At 34.4% G+C, this 18354-nt stretch overlaps 1 protein-coding gene across 2 annotated transcripts in view; it reads right to left on the minus strand.

Moving 5' to 3' along the window:
• LOC122570581 (SAM and SH3 domain-containing protein 1-like) overlaps positions 1-12624 on the minus strand; it is a 373196-nt gene extending 360572 nt beyond the window's left edge. For both annotated transcript variants that reach the window (XM_043733079.1, XM_043733078.1), the window contains exon 1: positions 10353-12624. In XM_043733079.1, the coding sequence (XP_043589014.1) occupies positions 10353-10850 (498 nt within the window). In that variant the 5' untranslated portion in view covers positions 10851-12624. The remainder of the gene's footprint in view (positions 1-10352) is intronic.
• Positions 12625-18354: the final 5730 nt, after the last annotated feature.

The following is an 18354-nucleotide window of genomic DNA, read 5'->3' on the forward strand; positions in this document are numbered from 1 at the left end:
ACTTTCGCATAATTATTTCCTACGTAATCGTTAGTTAACAAAGAAAATGGGTGAAAGAATAGCTAGGAAACGAATAAATTCTATTAATGCACAAAGACGACATACACGGAAGGACAAACTTCCTCTATCTCCCTCAGTGATTGCGCGTAATGCAATTTAATATACCTCAAGTTATTACTGACGAGATAATGCATTCGTAAATAAGCGTTCCGTTCTTACAGTACGTTTACGCGCTCTTTCCTCTTCATTTCCTTTCCTTTGTCCCCTACCTTTCCCTCTTATTATCCGTCTAATGTTTTCCCTGTTTTATTTTCAGTCCTATTTGATTTTCTAACTGTTGCAGAGCCCAATATCGGAATATCCAACGGATAGTAAACCACGATTCTATAAGTAGTCACTGCACCCAATTTGCGGAGTGAGCAAATTGTTAGAAGAAGGTATAGCCTACCCAGAACTGATGAGCATCGTGCTACTTTGATATACGGATTTTAATTCATCGTCGAAAACAATGCCCAGTGAAATTGGTCCAGATAAAATGGAATTGGAAATTTATACAGCTATTTTTTATTAAACCTTTTGAACTTCTAACGAGATACGCAGAAAAACTGGCTAACATTTTTAAATCATATTGTATACCCAGGCAGTATTTATAATTATTGTGCGTCATACAATACTCGTGAATTAATTTTCAATTTGCAACTTCAATATGACATGATACATCATGTGGATAGTAATTCTCTCCGAGATTTATGGATTAATAAATAATATATCATGTATTTGTCAAATTTATCATCACAACTACACTTGTGCAGTGTTAATATGATGTGATAATCATATTAGCACAAAGATTGACATATTTAGATCTTTTTAAAAACACCTCTATTCCGCCCAAAAGATCAGTTTCTTTCATCAGATTATATTCCTTGTAATCGAAACGTCTATAATTTGGAAAAAATATTTTTCAATTATAAGAAAAGTGTAATTTAACTGCTTCTACATATACCATATATATAAAATATCGAACATATATCTGACAGTAATTACATAATTGACAGAAATGAAGTTAAAAAGAACATGTAACAAATATCATCATACAAACGTGTCTCAAAATTTTATTTTTGATGTTAGAACCGAATAAGATTGAAATACTTTAAGGGTGAAGCGTGAAAACAGGTATTTGAATGCACGAATGGAGGAATGATTAACTCATTCTAATAGATATAAATTATTACCTGAATGTCTATTTAAATCGAGTGGTTTAAACGGCGCATAGGTGAGAAGGAATCTTTACTGGAGATTAAACCGGCAAGATGGACATCGACCACACTCGAGTGAAAAGCAAATGAAAAAGACAGAGAGATAAAGAGAAAGAGAAAGAGGATTCAAAAAAGAAACATCAAAGAGGGCTCTCTGTCCAAAGGGATTTCTACTCTCATCGTGGACATTCAGAGATATACGCGCAACTCTGGCAAAGCACGCTCGATGTATATGTGTGTATATACACGGTTGACCTAACGTAATCCTGTTCTCATCTCCCTTCTCCCTATGTCTCGCTTCAGCATGCGAAATGCTTGTGTGTATGCACTACTTCGCGGCTGGATTATCATGAGAACGAGGCAGAATGACATTACGATGTTAAACATTTTTCAGACACTCGTGCGAAACTTGTGTCGTTGTCATACGCACGAATAAAAGGAAGAAAATGGCAATGAGAAGTGCATTGAAAGCATCACCAACAAACAGCGCGTACACTTGCTTGGGGAAAACGTTTTATCACGCAATTAAATTACCTCGAAATACAACAGATTTTTAAAATGCCAAGTAATGCTCGTCTTAAACAAAAATTTCACCATTCCGTCTCCATAACGTTGCTCGTCCATTCTGTTGCATTTTATTACGACTATCCGGATATTTTTTAAGTTAGAGAATATATAATCTGAATAGCACGACGACTGGCTAGTTTCGATCGCGTCAGGAATTAATAAAACGTGGTTATTAGAAAATTCAATAGTACATATCGATGCCGTATAGTAATAATTAATACTCGTATAATGCTGATGTAGCGCTATGGATATAGTAGTGTTAAAATTATTCATGTTGAAACATATTTTCCTAATTTCGTTGATAATACAAATAATGTTCGAACTCAATTCTTATTTCATGGAAAAACTACTCTATCGTCAATTAAGAACAGATTTCTTATAAATTGAGGGATATTCATTTTGTTTTTTGCGAGGATTTACTAATTTTTCTTACAAACGTATTTTTCAGTAATAAGAATTATTAATAATTTACAGCTGTTGATATTCCTTATAATACGGTCTTTAACTTTTAGAGTAATTTACTACCTTGCTGCTTATACAAATTACAATTACCTACAGCTGTTATAAATGAAATTACTTCAAATGCTTGGATCCCTTACAAATATTATTGTACAAATATCATTTCAGACAACGCGACGCTTCGTACCACGTACGAAATTTCTTTAACATTGAAATAACGTAGAATGAAAGTTGCATATTAATTATTTGCTAATGAGATAGTATAATACGTTGGACTGATTGTACCAGAAGGTCACTGATCTAAAGATTAATTATCCAGGCGCCAATTATCTGATCTCCCGATTGCACAGACATTGATTTCCTGATCAATGATTATCAGAATGTGTAATCGGAGACTCTTATATTTATGAGTGAGGAAGCAATTTTGTCCCTATAATTGAATATTTATCTCATTAACATATATAATAAGGTAAATTTCATTCAAAATAGACTGACATCGTTTGAAAAAAATAGAGATAAAAAAGATGTTCTTTCTACCGTGTCTCTCTGATGTTCTCGGCAGCACGAAAAATAACGAAGTCTATACATTTAAATTACAGATGCTTTAATCAAGATCTGAACCACTCTGCTGAAGATTCGAGCCACTGATCGAAGTTCAATTTCGTGCTTCTTCGAATCTCAATTTCTGTTAGTTTCCTAGTCTAATCTAATACTTACAGATTAATATCTGATTAAATTCGTCTGAAGTAAAATCCAATCGCTGTATCTGCTTACTTTATGTTTGACTTGATTAAAGCAACGGTTCTATTATCCATATCTTAATTTATAACTGCACTTTCTTAATGGCATGATATAAATGTAAAAAATGTTTTGTTAAATCTACACATGGAAAAACAACATGGAAAATCATCCAATTTTTCAAGATAATTGCTAAATAATCACGAATTTGAGACTACAGGGAGTATCTTGGAAGAACTATTATCATTTCAAAATCTAAATTAAACGAAAATCATGGTGGTCTTGCATAAATATCATAAGTATCTCTATTCTTAAGGGACCCAGCTATCTAACAGAATCTAATTTCTCAAAGTAAGATCACCTTACATCTCTTTTACCAATACTCAAATTTGTGTAGCTGATGTGATAATAAAAAAAAATACTACGTTTCCGCTAAACTATCGTAATATTGTAACTATTGGATTATTGTAACATTCCCATAGATTTCTCTTAACGCGTCCTAATAAAAATAAAAAACGTTTCATGCAGCGCTATAAACACCGTAGAAATCCAGCATCTAGTTTGAAACTAAATTCTCTGCTAAGCATAGTGTACGTACAGCTGGAAGGCAATATCATGCTTAATACTTTTCTTTATGCACCATTAAGATGCAAAGAGGACAATGTTAGTTATAATGAAACGGAACGGCTTGGTGCTTTATTAGGACGCTTTGCAGCGATGCTACTTCATTAACGTTTTGGCAAACTTGGCCTTTCGCAGGTGTCGAGGAAAGCTATGTTTCTTCCTTTCGACAGAAGAAAGGAAAAGAGGGAAGAGATGCAGGAGAGTTGCGCGTATACGAGCTGAAGAAGAAGAAATCTTATCGTTAAATCGCGGAAAGAAACGGAGGCGGAAGAAGGAAGGCGAAGATCGAGAAAGAAACGAAAGATTATTAATGGCTCTTTCTGAGAAAACCATAAATTTCTTACACGTACAGTATGCCCTATCAAATATCCAAGATTTTCCTGATTACTTTCCTGATCTAGATGCGTGTTATGTATGCTTCGGGTGATATACCATGGAAATATTCATTTATATTTCATCACACGAAATATATCTTTCTCCTTCCAAGATTGGAATAGAATGGTTTCTCTCGTGTACCACAGAATGTAATAAGAGCGTCATTAAATTTTTTAATGAAACGAGAGTACCGTTAAATTGTAGTGTTCTAAAAGTAGAGCGTGTATCAATGTGTAGCAATGGATTGTTATCTACTTCTTATGATGAGGTAAGGCAACGCCATGTATATATATATATATATAGACAGTTATCTACAAAAGCTTCGTACACTCCATAAAAAAGAGCATATATATTAAAATAAGTGTTAGAAAATGTCAATGCAAAATTAGCATAACTATCATAATATCCTAAAAATAATTAAATAATTCCACATGTTCATAAAAAGGACTTTTTTTAAAAATGGTCAATCGTATCCTACCCAAATTAATTCTAACGTAAGCAATCGGAACAATCTACATTACAACATTTTAAAAAATCCGACAATTGTTCGTATCTCTACTTTGGGATATTTATGTCTGTATTCTTTACACGAAAAAAAATGATGATATCGATATTTCAAAACGACAAATCATGTCTTACCTAAATTCTAACGCAAACAATATTAAGAGATTACTTCAGAGAAAAATAAGAGAAATAATACGAAAATTCTTTGTGTCTTTATTCAAGGATAGCTATATTGCGATAAAAACTGGCATTCATTATCAAGAGCAACCGAATCATACAGATATATTTTCATCGTCCAAAGCCTAAAACATAGTGTTCCCTTTCTTCCACAACCCTATTTCTACATAGAATAAGAGAATCTCATTCGTCGCGTTTGATATTTCATGGAAACGTATTCGATCGGCCGTCTACAAGGTAGAACGGGTTAGAAAGAGGAAAGGAGCTGGAAACGGACGGTTCAGAAAGAGCTGTGACGGGGTTGGCTAAGGGATAGGTATATCGATTGAACATTTGCTCAAATATTTAAACGCTATTACTGCTGGTCTGCGTACAGTTATACTATACGATGAACTCGGTCGCCGTACTCTCTCCTCTTGTCTGGAATAGCTGAAACTACTAAATTGCTCGATCATAGCGCATTTCTCCTGTTTCGCGTCTCAGCAACAATCACGCGTTATGCTATCCCACCATACAATTCAACATGACACTTCAACCACTTGATTATTCCATGTTTGGATTATGCATTAATACAAGCTGAGACAACAAAGCTGGATTTCAATGAAAGCTCTCTTTGTGCTTGCAAGCAAACAATTAATAATTCATAATAAATAGATGATTTTCATTTAGTTAGAAATGAATTGTATTAAATCCATGTTCCGACTTTTTACAATTTGTTATTTGGATTTATTCTTCGTTTAGATCTTAAGAGGCATAGAAGACTAGATCTTAGAGGAATGTTCATAATATTTGGTTAAAACGAAACAAAAAATATTTCTTGTTTGCAATTCTCAAATTTGATCGACCATTCGTAGCTTTTGTATAACGTTCAAGTATGGATTTAGTAAAGATAAGTTCTGATTTAAACGACAATATATTTCATGAAAACGATCTTATACTATATAAAACAATGAATCAAATCCTACACTACTAATCGTGCTAGATACATTTATTTACAGAAAATGGTACCTCGACTTCGGCTCTCCTAAACAATTTTTTACATGCAGTAAACTTATACAAATAAAAATAAAATAAACTCTTCTGTACCTATGTTGTTTAAACAAATATACAAAATGCACAAGATGAACAGAACTTTTAAAAACAAAATAAATTTCATTCCAGAGTCTCCAATTTTCATTAACTCTGAGGGAAGTACGTATTTCGTTCGTGACCTCTACAACTGTACTGCACACTTTTGCATTATTCTCCGAGAATAAAGTTTTCTTAAATTGCCTTGCGGTGCTCTCGAGTGTTGCTGCTAGTTGTACCATGAAAGAGCAGCTAACAACAAATGAATAGGCGCATAGTGGCACTGATTGTATCGCGGGTCCCGTGATTGACTACGTGGTCCCTATACTTGGAATGTTGATTGACCACATACCCAGTTGAGGCGTCGAACAAATCGGACCTTCCGGATTGGACCAATAAATACGAAAGTATGCTTCCAAGCCGAAGGTAGTACCTACATATCACTTGGCCGAAGGTCGATATATTCGCGAGAGAGCCTTGGTTACACGCGTGCACGCACGCCCACAGGAACATGTGCGTTCTGCATCGAGAGGGAACAAGGAGCAGATGACGACCGGACCACCGTGCTCTGAGAGAGAACAGGTATTTTTATTGCGTTCCTTTCCCTTTTGCAATCATTTGCGCGCAAGCACCAGCACTTCCACAAGGGAAAATTTAATATAAAGGGTGTTTTTCCTTATTTTTTGACGTTATTTAACTATTTATATTTATTAAATTTGTATTATTTTTTATTATTTTGTAATATTTTTTTAATATTTCGAAACAACTTATTCAAGTACTATTTTTGATAACATTTACTTTGTATTAATGTAGAAAATGAATTCTCTCTAAAAATGGTACAGGGAAACGAAAGAAGATGTTTAGAACACTTTTCGTTTGCTTTTTTGAACACGAGTAAAATTTTTTTCACGTATATTTTACATTATAAAGATAAACTTGCGTTCTCGAATTTTTTTTCGGAAATAATATTTATTTGTCTCACATCCTCGTTGTGTATCAAATTTTGTATAAGTATCATGTAAAGAACATTTAACCTATATATTAATCTATGTAATTTAGAATTTACACACTTATTCTGTTTTACTTCTCATGAAACTAATATCAAAATATTTGAGTTTGCACTATGCGTAATAAATATTTGTAACTCTGTGTATATTTAAATATGCATATTTGCAATACTGTCAAATTTGTTTTAAACCGACATTTGCTCACAAGCAAAATCAATATTACATTTCAAAACATATTACTAATTACAAAACACGCAATCTGCGAAACTTCTCCTACCTGAATTTTCGTACGAATATTATCTCAAGTATTCTCAACTAACAAACTTTTTGTGATGTTCCTATCGATAATTTATTCGTATATCTATCTATCGATCAGTCTGCACTCTGGCAACTCTACGTGCTAGTAACTTTATTAATGGGCGGATAGTAAAGATAATCTTTTTACAGTCTCGAACAATAAAATCCATCTCATAAAACTCCCAAGTATTTTTTCGTAAACTCGTGAAATTGATTATAATACTGGAATAACAGCGGTTAATCCATTGCGATGGGATTGAATTAAAATTCGGAAACCAATAGGAGAGAGTGCGGATGCGAAACGTAACATACGTGCTCGTAAATTTTCGACCGCGGTACAATCGTAATTGCTACGTAATTTACAGTCTCCGCAAAAGCTGGCCTTTTGTCATTCAAATTCGACGGCTGCCACGATTTGTTTACGTGGTACCTTTACCAATGCGCTAAGCATCATGACCATAAACCAGTAAAATAGGGCCCCAGCCGTGTAAATACGAGGTCATAATGTCAAGAAACGGACGTAAGTAATGGCAGACTTATCCTCGACGATAGAATTACCCACACGCTTATACAGTATGTACCAATATCAGACGTGCATTTCTTTTTTCAAAGTGCACTCAGCTCCTCGCGCGATTAATTAACGCAAGCAGATACTGGAAAGACGTTGTCCAGCCATGTGAATCATTAGCTATTTCAAATCGATAATGTGGCTAGGCTTCATAGTCATGACAGTGATACAACGCGTTGGTACAGTGACGTTCTAATAATCATTTCAATTGTGTACTTTGTCTTTAGCTCAATTTCAGTTTCATTAGTAGTCGGATTGGTAATACGTGGTATGACAATACAATTTATTAGTTTACGACACTATGATCGACGTAACTTCTGTTATCGTGATTGTCGGATGAATCTGTTATTTATTTCTCTTCCTTTTTCAATCGTGGTAACAAAAGATTCTGAATCTTCGCGCAAAGAAGTTTTGTACGTTTATACAAGTAGCTATAACATTAACGTCCATTTTGTAAATATACATATATCGCTACGTTTACTACTCTTTTACATTATTCCTCATATTATCAGGACAAGGAAAAGTTGTATAAAAAACAATAAGTGAATTTTAAGTACATTTTAGGTAAACAAAATGTATAATTCATTTTAATTGAAAAATTTACAAGTTTCAGTCATTTTGTCCTATGAAAATTGATGAGATAATGAGAATAATTTTAAGGAAACGACACCTACACAACTATAACTTACACGTATACATTTTTGCTTACGACAAAACTACAGATTTATAATTATCTATGTTTGTTAATCTAAAAATTAGGAGAAGGGACGATTAAAACATCGAAGGTTTGATTCAAACTGGTGCAATTTAATCAGACGTCATATATATGGACCTGATAACGCTCAATGCGCAGTCTTTAGATAAGAAAATATGTTTCATATTCGTTAGCTGTTTTTCAATTGAAACTTCAGAAATACCATTCCCAACTACTGCTGCATGAAAATATGATGCGCTTTTTTAAAATTGTTTGCTTTTTAAAACGTAAAACCTGTGGTTATTCCAGGTGGTTTGTATTCACAAACAAAAAATGTAATTACGCATGAGATGCGGTTATTTGTCTTTATCGTCGCATAACTTCAATTTTTGAAACAATATTATCGAACCACACGCTTTTCTACTTTTTTTTCTACTTACAATTTACATAACACAAATGTGTGAGTCATAAATAAAAGTTTAAAAATCAATACGATTGCATTCATCAAACTTTATTTCGTGCTATCTTATTTCTCTTTTAATTCCAGCATTCGCTATAAGACCTTAATGTAGACTATCGAGTGATCCAGTTAAATAGTTAAAAATGAACTGATTATAAATATTAATTGAAATCGACTTATGCAAATGAATCTTCTCCAACGTTCAATAAAATTTGTATTAGATAACAAAATAAATGTATAATTTCGATATAATATTTAGGGTGTCTGCGCGCATTTATATTTATTTCATTATCATATTTAAATTTCAGGAAATTTGAGACAAGCTTTTATCGCTAATCAAGCGAGCTTGAAAGCTACACATATTATTTATCATATATTAAAAGTACATAAACGATTCGAACTTCAAAAACGAAGAATTTTCTTAATGAAATATATATATTTATTTATTTCTAATCATTGTTATTTTGATTCATTGTTTTCATAAAAAATATAAAACAAAAGTATGATGAAACGTTTCGTTAAAATGTATAAACTACACGTTGTCTTCGGGAAGATATAATGAATACATATATACATCATAGAACGTATAAAATTACAGTACGCGTCTTATCCGAAGCAGTGGGGTTACTGTAACGAAATAATGAATCAGAGAATTATCTACATTCTCAAGGCGTGTCTCTGCAAGGGTTACGAGTTTTCTGCATTATCTTGCTTTTCTTCTGAAACATCCTCTTGATTCATATAGTTATTTCGCAATTTGATAATTCGATTCGTATTTCCGATATTGATCATAAATAACCAAAAATATTATGGCGCTAATATAATTAACGATAATTTATAAATCTGCCTTTTCTATTAACTTCGGTCATGGAATCATACATATATACCTTAAATTTATTATTTTATCCCATAAATTATATTTATTGTTAGAATTATTCATTTCAATCTATTCAGAAAAATAGATTTATCATTTTCGTACAATTAATAAGGATGACAAATTCGGCCTTCCCTTATAAATTTACTTCTTTCGCTCAACATACTCTGTTTATAAAGAATACGTCAAATTCTATTTTATCCATTTGTAACAGAATATCTGTAATACGGGATTACAATGCGTATCATAATAATCTAATCTAAAATAAAATAACACATAAAAAAGAAACTAGAAAAGAAATAAACTACCTCATAAACGTCCATGAAAAAAATCGCAAAGTTATTATTACAACAGACGGATAGATGAGCTAGTCAATGACAGGTTGGAATTAAAGATAAAAACATGAAAGAAATTTCAGGGAAGAAGGGAAAGAAATCAAAGAGCGAAATACTTCCGAGGATGATAAAGTTCCGTGAATTCCATGTAACTCATCTTATATCGTACCGAGCTTCTAGCCGTAAATTTTTTCGCGGCATTTTTTATCATAGCAAGCAAATAACTAACTTTGTCTTAAACGTAATAGTCAGGTATAGCGATGAAGAAAATTTACGTCCATAAAGAGAAAGAAAGAGCGAGAGAGGATAAGAAAAACGAACAAAAAGGAAAAAGGACAAGCTGACTTACCGGTGTTGTGTAAGGTTGACAAGCCAGCCTGATGCCGTCGTGCCTCAGCTTCTCCTGCAGCAGCACCCGTAGCTGCATCCTTGGGATTCTGACGAGCTCCGCCTTTCCCTCCTCGTACTCGTCCGCGAACTTGGTTAATTCCTGACCACCGCTCGAAGAGCTGGCAGTTGGCGAAGCCCTCTGCGCTTCTTTATCGCTGAGCGGTCTCTCAGAAGACGTTCTAGAAGATTTCGAGCTGACATTGTCGCACAAACAATCGTTGCTTTCTTCCAAGGTGAAGTAAACGCTCGCAGCACCCTCTTCTCTCAGTGTCTTCACCGATTGAAGTAATCTAGCTCTATGCGTTTGATTGAACACTCCAATCGCATCCAGATCAGGATCACCGATTTGCTTGCAAATCTCAAGGTCGTCATAGCCATTGTCGATGAACGACTCGGAATATTGGCCTAAGTGAAGCGAGCGCAGCCACTCAACCACAATGTTGCTAGCCATCGTCATGTCTGTCGTTGACGAGGAGTGCGAGGGCTTTATCACGCCCCCGCCGCTCTCTCTCTTCTCGTGTACACGTGTCTCTCCCTTCGACTTCCTTTCCGAGATCTCGTCCCGTTCTGTCCTTGTCTCCTCCTAGCCTATGCGCTCTGTCTCGAAACTACGCGCCGCGACATCTTCGAAAGAATGCGGATCGACGACGACGTCTTCAGGGAAAGAACGAAGTCACGTATGATATTCGCTATCGAATCGGCCTGAAACCGATCCCGGGTCCGATTGCTTTTTCTTGTAATGGGCGGTACCCTCGATTAACGGCTCCTTCGAGAATACCGATCGACTACGCGCGCGAGGGGGAGGAGGGTTACTGCACTGGTCACGTTCGATCTTCAACGTGCGGTGCCCCGGCTCATTACGAGGCGCGGACGATCGAACTGGTTCGACGCGCCGATACGATCTCTCTCTCGTTTCGAACGCTTCTAAGCGAGCCTCTGCTTTGCTACGAGTCTTTTTCTCTTTATCTCTCTCTCTCTCTCTCTCTCTCTCTCTCTCTCTCTCTCTCTCTCTCCCGGTGCACAGTTAAGAATCAAAAGAAAAACGCGGGTAATTGTACTCCGTGTCCCTGCCTCGTTCAATTTCACGAAGCACGCTTCTCGGTCGGTAAGAGAGAATAACAGAGAAATTCAACCGATTCAAGGTATTAATCCTTTTAAACGCGATCGATTCAAACGCACGTGTCTCAATTCGGAACATCAAATTACAACCGACGAATGTTATTACGCACGACCTGCTAGGTATTGGCTTTGTTTATAGCCTATATAATGTAGCACGCGCAATAAGAAATCTTTTATTTATCAGATATTTACCACTATTACTTTATACGTACTTCGAATGCTAGGGATTTTCGTAGCACTTTTGTTCGAAGGATAATACAAACTTGCACGTTTTCAATGTATACTGGCGTACCTTTCACAGAAGGATGGAAGACGTCAAATAAACAATATGGCTTTAATCACAGAACATACACTAATCTACATTCAGTCGAATCGTAAGAATTCTTTTCTTCCAACACTGTTATGATACCGACACGTCTTTCTTGTAGTTACTCCTTCCTGACCTTGAAGTCTCTTCTCACGAAACTACCAACAATTTCGCTCCAGTAATGTTATATCGTTAACGTGACCTCTCTTCGATTTCCTGTTAGAAATACTTTCGTTTGCTTACAAGTAAAACTTCACTGTTTCCGATGAAATTCAACGAAGAACTAGTTGAATGGAGCAGTAAACAAGAAACACATCACGTATGTACAGGTGGGAAAAAACGATACAAATTCATGGAAATATCAAGTTACGCGGGTGAAATAGAAATCGACGAACGTTAAAATTACAGGAGTTAGTGTATTCCAGTTTTTTTTTCTTTTCAGAATGGGCGACAGGGACACGTGAGTGACAGAGAGAGGACGACCGAAACCGCAGACAAAAACGGCAGTCTCCGAGATCGTTTGTGCCGGTATTGAAACCGTAACCTTGAAAACTCCGAAAGAGGAAAGACCGACACGGCCGGAAAGCACGCGGTCCAGCGTTCACAATAAAACCTGCGTGTTATTTCTATCGCGCGCTGCTCCTTCTCACTGCTTTCAAAACATATCGGGAACAATATGTCGAACTTGATTTCACTGAATTCACGTCGCTCATAATCACGGTAAGCAAAGCGTCATCAGTGCTCGAAACGAGATACGCGAAACACGCAACTACAACACGACATTACCGCGACGCGATACACGGCTCGACTGACGCGAGACATTCGCCAGAGGGAGCTCCACTCGTCTCTTCTTCGTGCGTGTCCCCACTCCATTAACCGGCATATCCCCACCACGTGTTCTATCATCCCCACTACTGATAGTTGAAGCAACTTGGTCCAGCGAGATCCTGTTGATGCGCTCCTGCGCTGCCACGATGCAACAGCCGCGTCCTTCTTCCTCTCTTTCTTTTCTTTTCTCCTGCTCGTTCTTTCTCTAGTTCGACACGGGTACATTACACTGCAAAAACGGTAGCTTTATGGTCCAGCAGAAGACGTTGCCTTAAAATATATTCGATCTGTAAGAATTCTATAACTTGAACGATGAAATTTCACGGAATAATATTCGATCGTTTTGGAAAGTTAATTATGGACTAGGGTCAAATTAAACGTAATATAGATAAGTAATAAAAGTGGTATTAATGGTTCTTAGTAGTTTGTAACTTTGTTAGCTATTGAGCACCATGTGATTGATAATTTCGTAACAGGGTCAACGTAGGAATAGAATGGCCATTTGTTTCTTGTGAATTGTATATTAATCATATACTTGTATAATGAAATTACGAAATTAATAAACAGTGGAATTGATTTCTGATTTATGTCACAACCTAATAGATCGCGTAATAATATTAGAAAACAATATAGTTGAATAATTTTAAGGTAATTTTTCAAAATTATATACAATATTATTTATAACATAAAATTGATACGGTAGAAAGTATTCGGTAAAAATCATCTTCTCATTTATGGGATCTTTGTATATGTACGACTTCAAAATTCGTATTCGTATACGAATAAAAGAAAGGCTATTGTTTGAATTTAACGAGGGCGCTGAACAGATAGAGCGGTAAGTTGATTTCAAGTAGCGATGTTCGTGCCGTGCACACGCCCAGAACGCATTACGCTAGGGAGAAGGAGAGTTAGCATCGATGACTATCTACGAACATCGCAATCAGGGTCTTTGTTAGAATTGTGGCATTTATAAATGAATGCCTAACAGAAATGGTATGAGACTCACGACCCGTCGAGCCAATAATCTATAACACCCTGCCACATAAATGGCTCGCACACTGCCTATTATATTACGTTCAAACAAAATTAAATTGCATCAAGCAGTGAATGTGACAGGGAAAGAGCCTATTATCCAACGTTCCACTGCATAGAAATATAGATTCTTTCTTTCTGAAAATTATCTATTGATGATGAATGATATTCAGAATTTGTATTATTGATACAGTTCACAAAAATTCCTTTGTGAATTAAATTGTTATAATACGTAACGTTATAGGACAAGAGCAAGGTATTACTAATAATAATATAGTTATCATATTTAATACAATATTCAGTTTATAAAGTGTATGAAAGTAACTTGCTACTTCGAAAATCTAGGAAAGCCTTTTAATAGAAACTTTTTCATAAAAATGAACTGATAGAATGTCAAAGATTCTGCTTTGCTGATTTTCATGTTTCATATTGCATATCAAACATATACATAGAAAAATTACATGTGTGTCGTAGTGAATTTAAGAGGATTGAAGTCATATTGCTTTTTAAGTGTATACTAACGTTTAGAAAATTATATTAATTTTATTTAAAATCATTCTTAAGAACATCCTATGTTGTATATCACACACGACAAATTTCTGCAAATTATAAATATTATAATTATTATGTACATCAGTTAGCTATATTTGTCGCTTTTAATAGAAAATATAAATAGAAAATGGACTAATTACTAGTTTCTAAAACATTTCATATTACAGAAACTAGGAACAGAACAGGTAAATGTCAATGTTTTCATTTTACATATAATTAATGAATGCAGTCGTGTGAATAGTGATCCGTTAACACAACTGATATGTAGGTGATTTCTAAATATCAGATATAATTAGATGCATTCGTGTTTAGATGTCTCGCCGTTCACATTCATAACATGGTGCTCAAATGACAAGTGACAATGGTAGACGTACAGAACTTTCCTACGGTTATCGTCGGTATTTATGCGAGTAAAGATGGAATTAATTGAATGATCCGCATGGACGTCCTGTCCTGCTATGACGCCAAAGCAGGGAGTGACAAGTAGCTCTCAATAACGTGATATGACATCGCGTGCCATGGACACGAAGGACCCCCTCAATGCAGACCTCGCTATTTCCTCGCTTCGATCGAGTAATTTGCTTTTGGACCAGGGATGAGATTGAAAGATGAGTTACCTGTCAATATATTAACTCGTTTCCGCAATATGGGAAATTACTGCGCGACAGACAATGGATTTGCTTCGTGTGACACCTTCGATGTGATTATATGATCCTGTGATGACGTCTAATATATTAAACTTCCAAAAAAATTAACTAGGCAACTTAGAATTTACAGAATTCCACTAGTCTAAATATTTAATGATTATAATTTTAAACAATGATTGTTGTTGTAATTTCGAGATTTGAAATGTTCGCTGATTATTCACTACGCGAAAAAAAAAATAAAATAAAATTTATATTAAAAATCGTAACAGTATAATTTGTACTAAAATCCACAATTATCGTAAACAGTACTTTTTCAGTGTTTCTATTGGAAGTTAGATAGGCTTACATTAGACTTAATGGTATAAATTTATTGACTATTCTGTGTTAAGTTATATAAATTAAATTGAACGATATGATTTCAAAATGTTTATCATTTTTGCACAATCTTATTGCACAAAATTAATGCAATATCTCTGTTTAAGTGTTCTTGAGGTTTCCTTTTGAATATATAGAATTCGTGCGCTGTTATAGTTGACTGCGTATGATAAAATGTGACCTTTGAACCTAAGCAATCACTACATATGTATGGAGTAGGGTAAAACTTATATATTCCCCGTGGATTCTAGTTAAATGCTTGTTTTATCTCTAATCTGTACAATGATGGAGCGTAGTGGAAATAAAAGCATATACGGAAGAAGTTTAATAGCAAAATCATAGTACAATAATAAATTAAATTTACCAGAAACGATAATAATGAGGAACAACATCCATTTCTCTACTCGTCCCCATGTTTAATAAATCATCTACATCTCTTTCACATTACATTAAATTTAATACGTATAAAATAGTGCACAATTAAAATATAGATAATATAAAATATTAATATTACTTTTACGTTTTCACGTATCAGGACAGAGAGCAGAAAATTGAAAGGTGATAAGCAGTGACATAATTTCGTCGATATTTCATGTACGTGCTCATTTCTCCCTGTGAGATTGAAATCAATTTTTCCGGCAGATTTTTTCAAGTGCACTTACCATTCTGAATTTGTATCACGTTACCTGTCACGTTCACGCATTCCGCACCACGCTGATTCCATTCGAAAATAAATTTAAACAGATTGGTTCGTCAGTCGTTCTATCCTGCAACTCTTATACGAATACCGATCTATTGTTTACGAGTACGGTGACGTGGTGTTTACGGTGTGTTTTACTGTTTCAAAACAATCAATAAAACCATGCGTCCTGTTCCCATGTGGCGTTATGTCGCTCGAAAACGCCTGTGTCCCTGCAACTAGATCTACAGCCTTACGTGTAAGCCAATAATAGTAAAAAACAGTTTTTTATTAGGCAGTGATAGTTTATCAATAACACCATTTAGATGTCAGTATTTGGGCAGAAATTATGTAACGATAACACAGAAAATAAATTTATTAAGAATTAAAGCTACAATATGTTTTCGATAATATACTTTTGTCTTAAAACTAAAGATCTGATAATTTCAACATCCTCACATATGTATTACTTTATAAATTATGTTTACGTATTAAGAGCTATTGATTGCACGACATATTTTCCAAGTTATAGTGATTTTTGTTCCGTTTTAATAGTAACCGTTAATATGTTAAAAGAATTCGTCACTTTCACTTAATAAAATGTGGTTTTATACACATGCATTTTTCAATCTTTTTATAGAACTTTTCTGGATCACTGTACTCTTGTGTACAGCTGGCGACATCTATTGGTCGAGGATCTACGTTTAAAAGGTCAGAACAAGTTGCATGCAATCATATCCATTAATGCAAAAGAATCGATCACGAAATAGAACTTTAATGGATGATACGTTATATTTTATTCAAATTATTATTTAAGATATATTAATATAATTTTTATTGATTTATAATAGTAACTCATTCATATCTTATACTTACAATATTTTTATACTACTGAGCTTATAATTTGCTCGCGTTATTTGTAGGTTTTGCAAACATTTCAACAGTCATTCTAATATATCGTCGACTTTAGATTTATATGACACGAGGTGTCGTAAATAAATTTTATGAATATCCATTTTCCGACTTTGCATAATGAAAGTACAAGTTCATTCAATAAGAAAAGGTTCAGAATCTTGGAATCATGTGATATTAAGTGGTGGTAATAAAAAACGCTTAATAAAGGTAGATTTGGAAATCAATAGTTTTAGTTTGAAATGCAAAAATTTATTTTCGTTTCCACAAGAGAAATTCGATATATTCTTACTCCTTACAGCTTCACAGAATACTCATAACCTCATGAATTGATATATATTTTATTCAACTGTTGCGTATCCCATCTGTTGTTCACTTCCACGAGCTGTTAAATTCTTGCACAAAAGTTAGATTCTATTTTTCTTCCAGAAATTCATCACAGATTGAAAATCACATTTCACTGATCTCCAGTTACCAGATCTTACAATTAGATACTATCTGTATTTAAAGTTTCCCTTAAATCACATCTTCAAAAATATTTTTTATTTATATAGTACGTATGAAAATGTTGTACTCGGTTCTTAGACAGAATTAATTAGATATCCATCCGTAATGAAATTTATGTTTATCTACTTGCCTATCCCTATGACGATGAAGTAACAGCCAATACTTCATTAATTCGACGTCGTAGCGGAGTATAGTAATTAGCTAATTCATTTCAACGCTCTTTCTCTCCTTAGGATGTAAACAGACAACATCTTCAAGGAAAGTGATTCACGCTGTCGCCAACTAAAACAAACTTAGAAAACAAGCTGGGGAACAACAGGGGCCATAAAAAATGAGTTTTCTTAAGTAAAAGTTAAGCGATCTAACTGCATTGCAGAAGTAATTTAGTTCATTAGTTTACAATCTACAAGGCAATTATCCTACAAGCAACTATCTTGTTAGTTTATATTTCTTGCCTTTAATCTAATTTAATCTTCACGTTGTTCATTCGTACTTAATGAGAAAATAAATTGATATAAACATAAAAATTACGCACAAATGTTGCAGGGCGAGGAATGAACCAATGCTTGAACTAAGAACAAAAGAACTAATAAAGTCAACTTAAATGCATATTAAATACACGTCTATTAACATATCCTTATTCTGATTCGTGTTATTTTAGTTTTGCATACTTATGTACGTATGTATATCATTCATCTACGAAAAATTACGGATATTAAAATACGGATACGTTAATACGTAGTTACGCATGAACTAAAAATTCAACGAATTCGAGTATATATAATATATATGTTTCATGCACCTAAGTTTTTGATACACGTTCGAAACCATGACTTTTATCTTTGAAACTATTACCTTTTGCATCATAACCTTACTAGACCTCTTTACGTATATCATTTCTGCTATTTTCAGAAACAAAAATCAGAATATACATGAATCAAGGATTAACAAGTTTCATCTTATAAGCTCGAGTTATCACTATTGAAAAAGTGCATCTCCGATT

This window comes from Bombus pyrosoma, linkage group LG9, assembly GCF_014825855.1.
Source record: "Bombus pyrosoma isolate SC7728 linkage group LG9, ASM1482585v1, whole genome shotgun sequence".
NCBI lineage: Eukaryota > Metazoa > Arthropoda > Insecta > Hymenoptera > Apidae > Bombus > Bombus pyrosoma.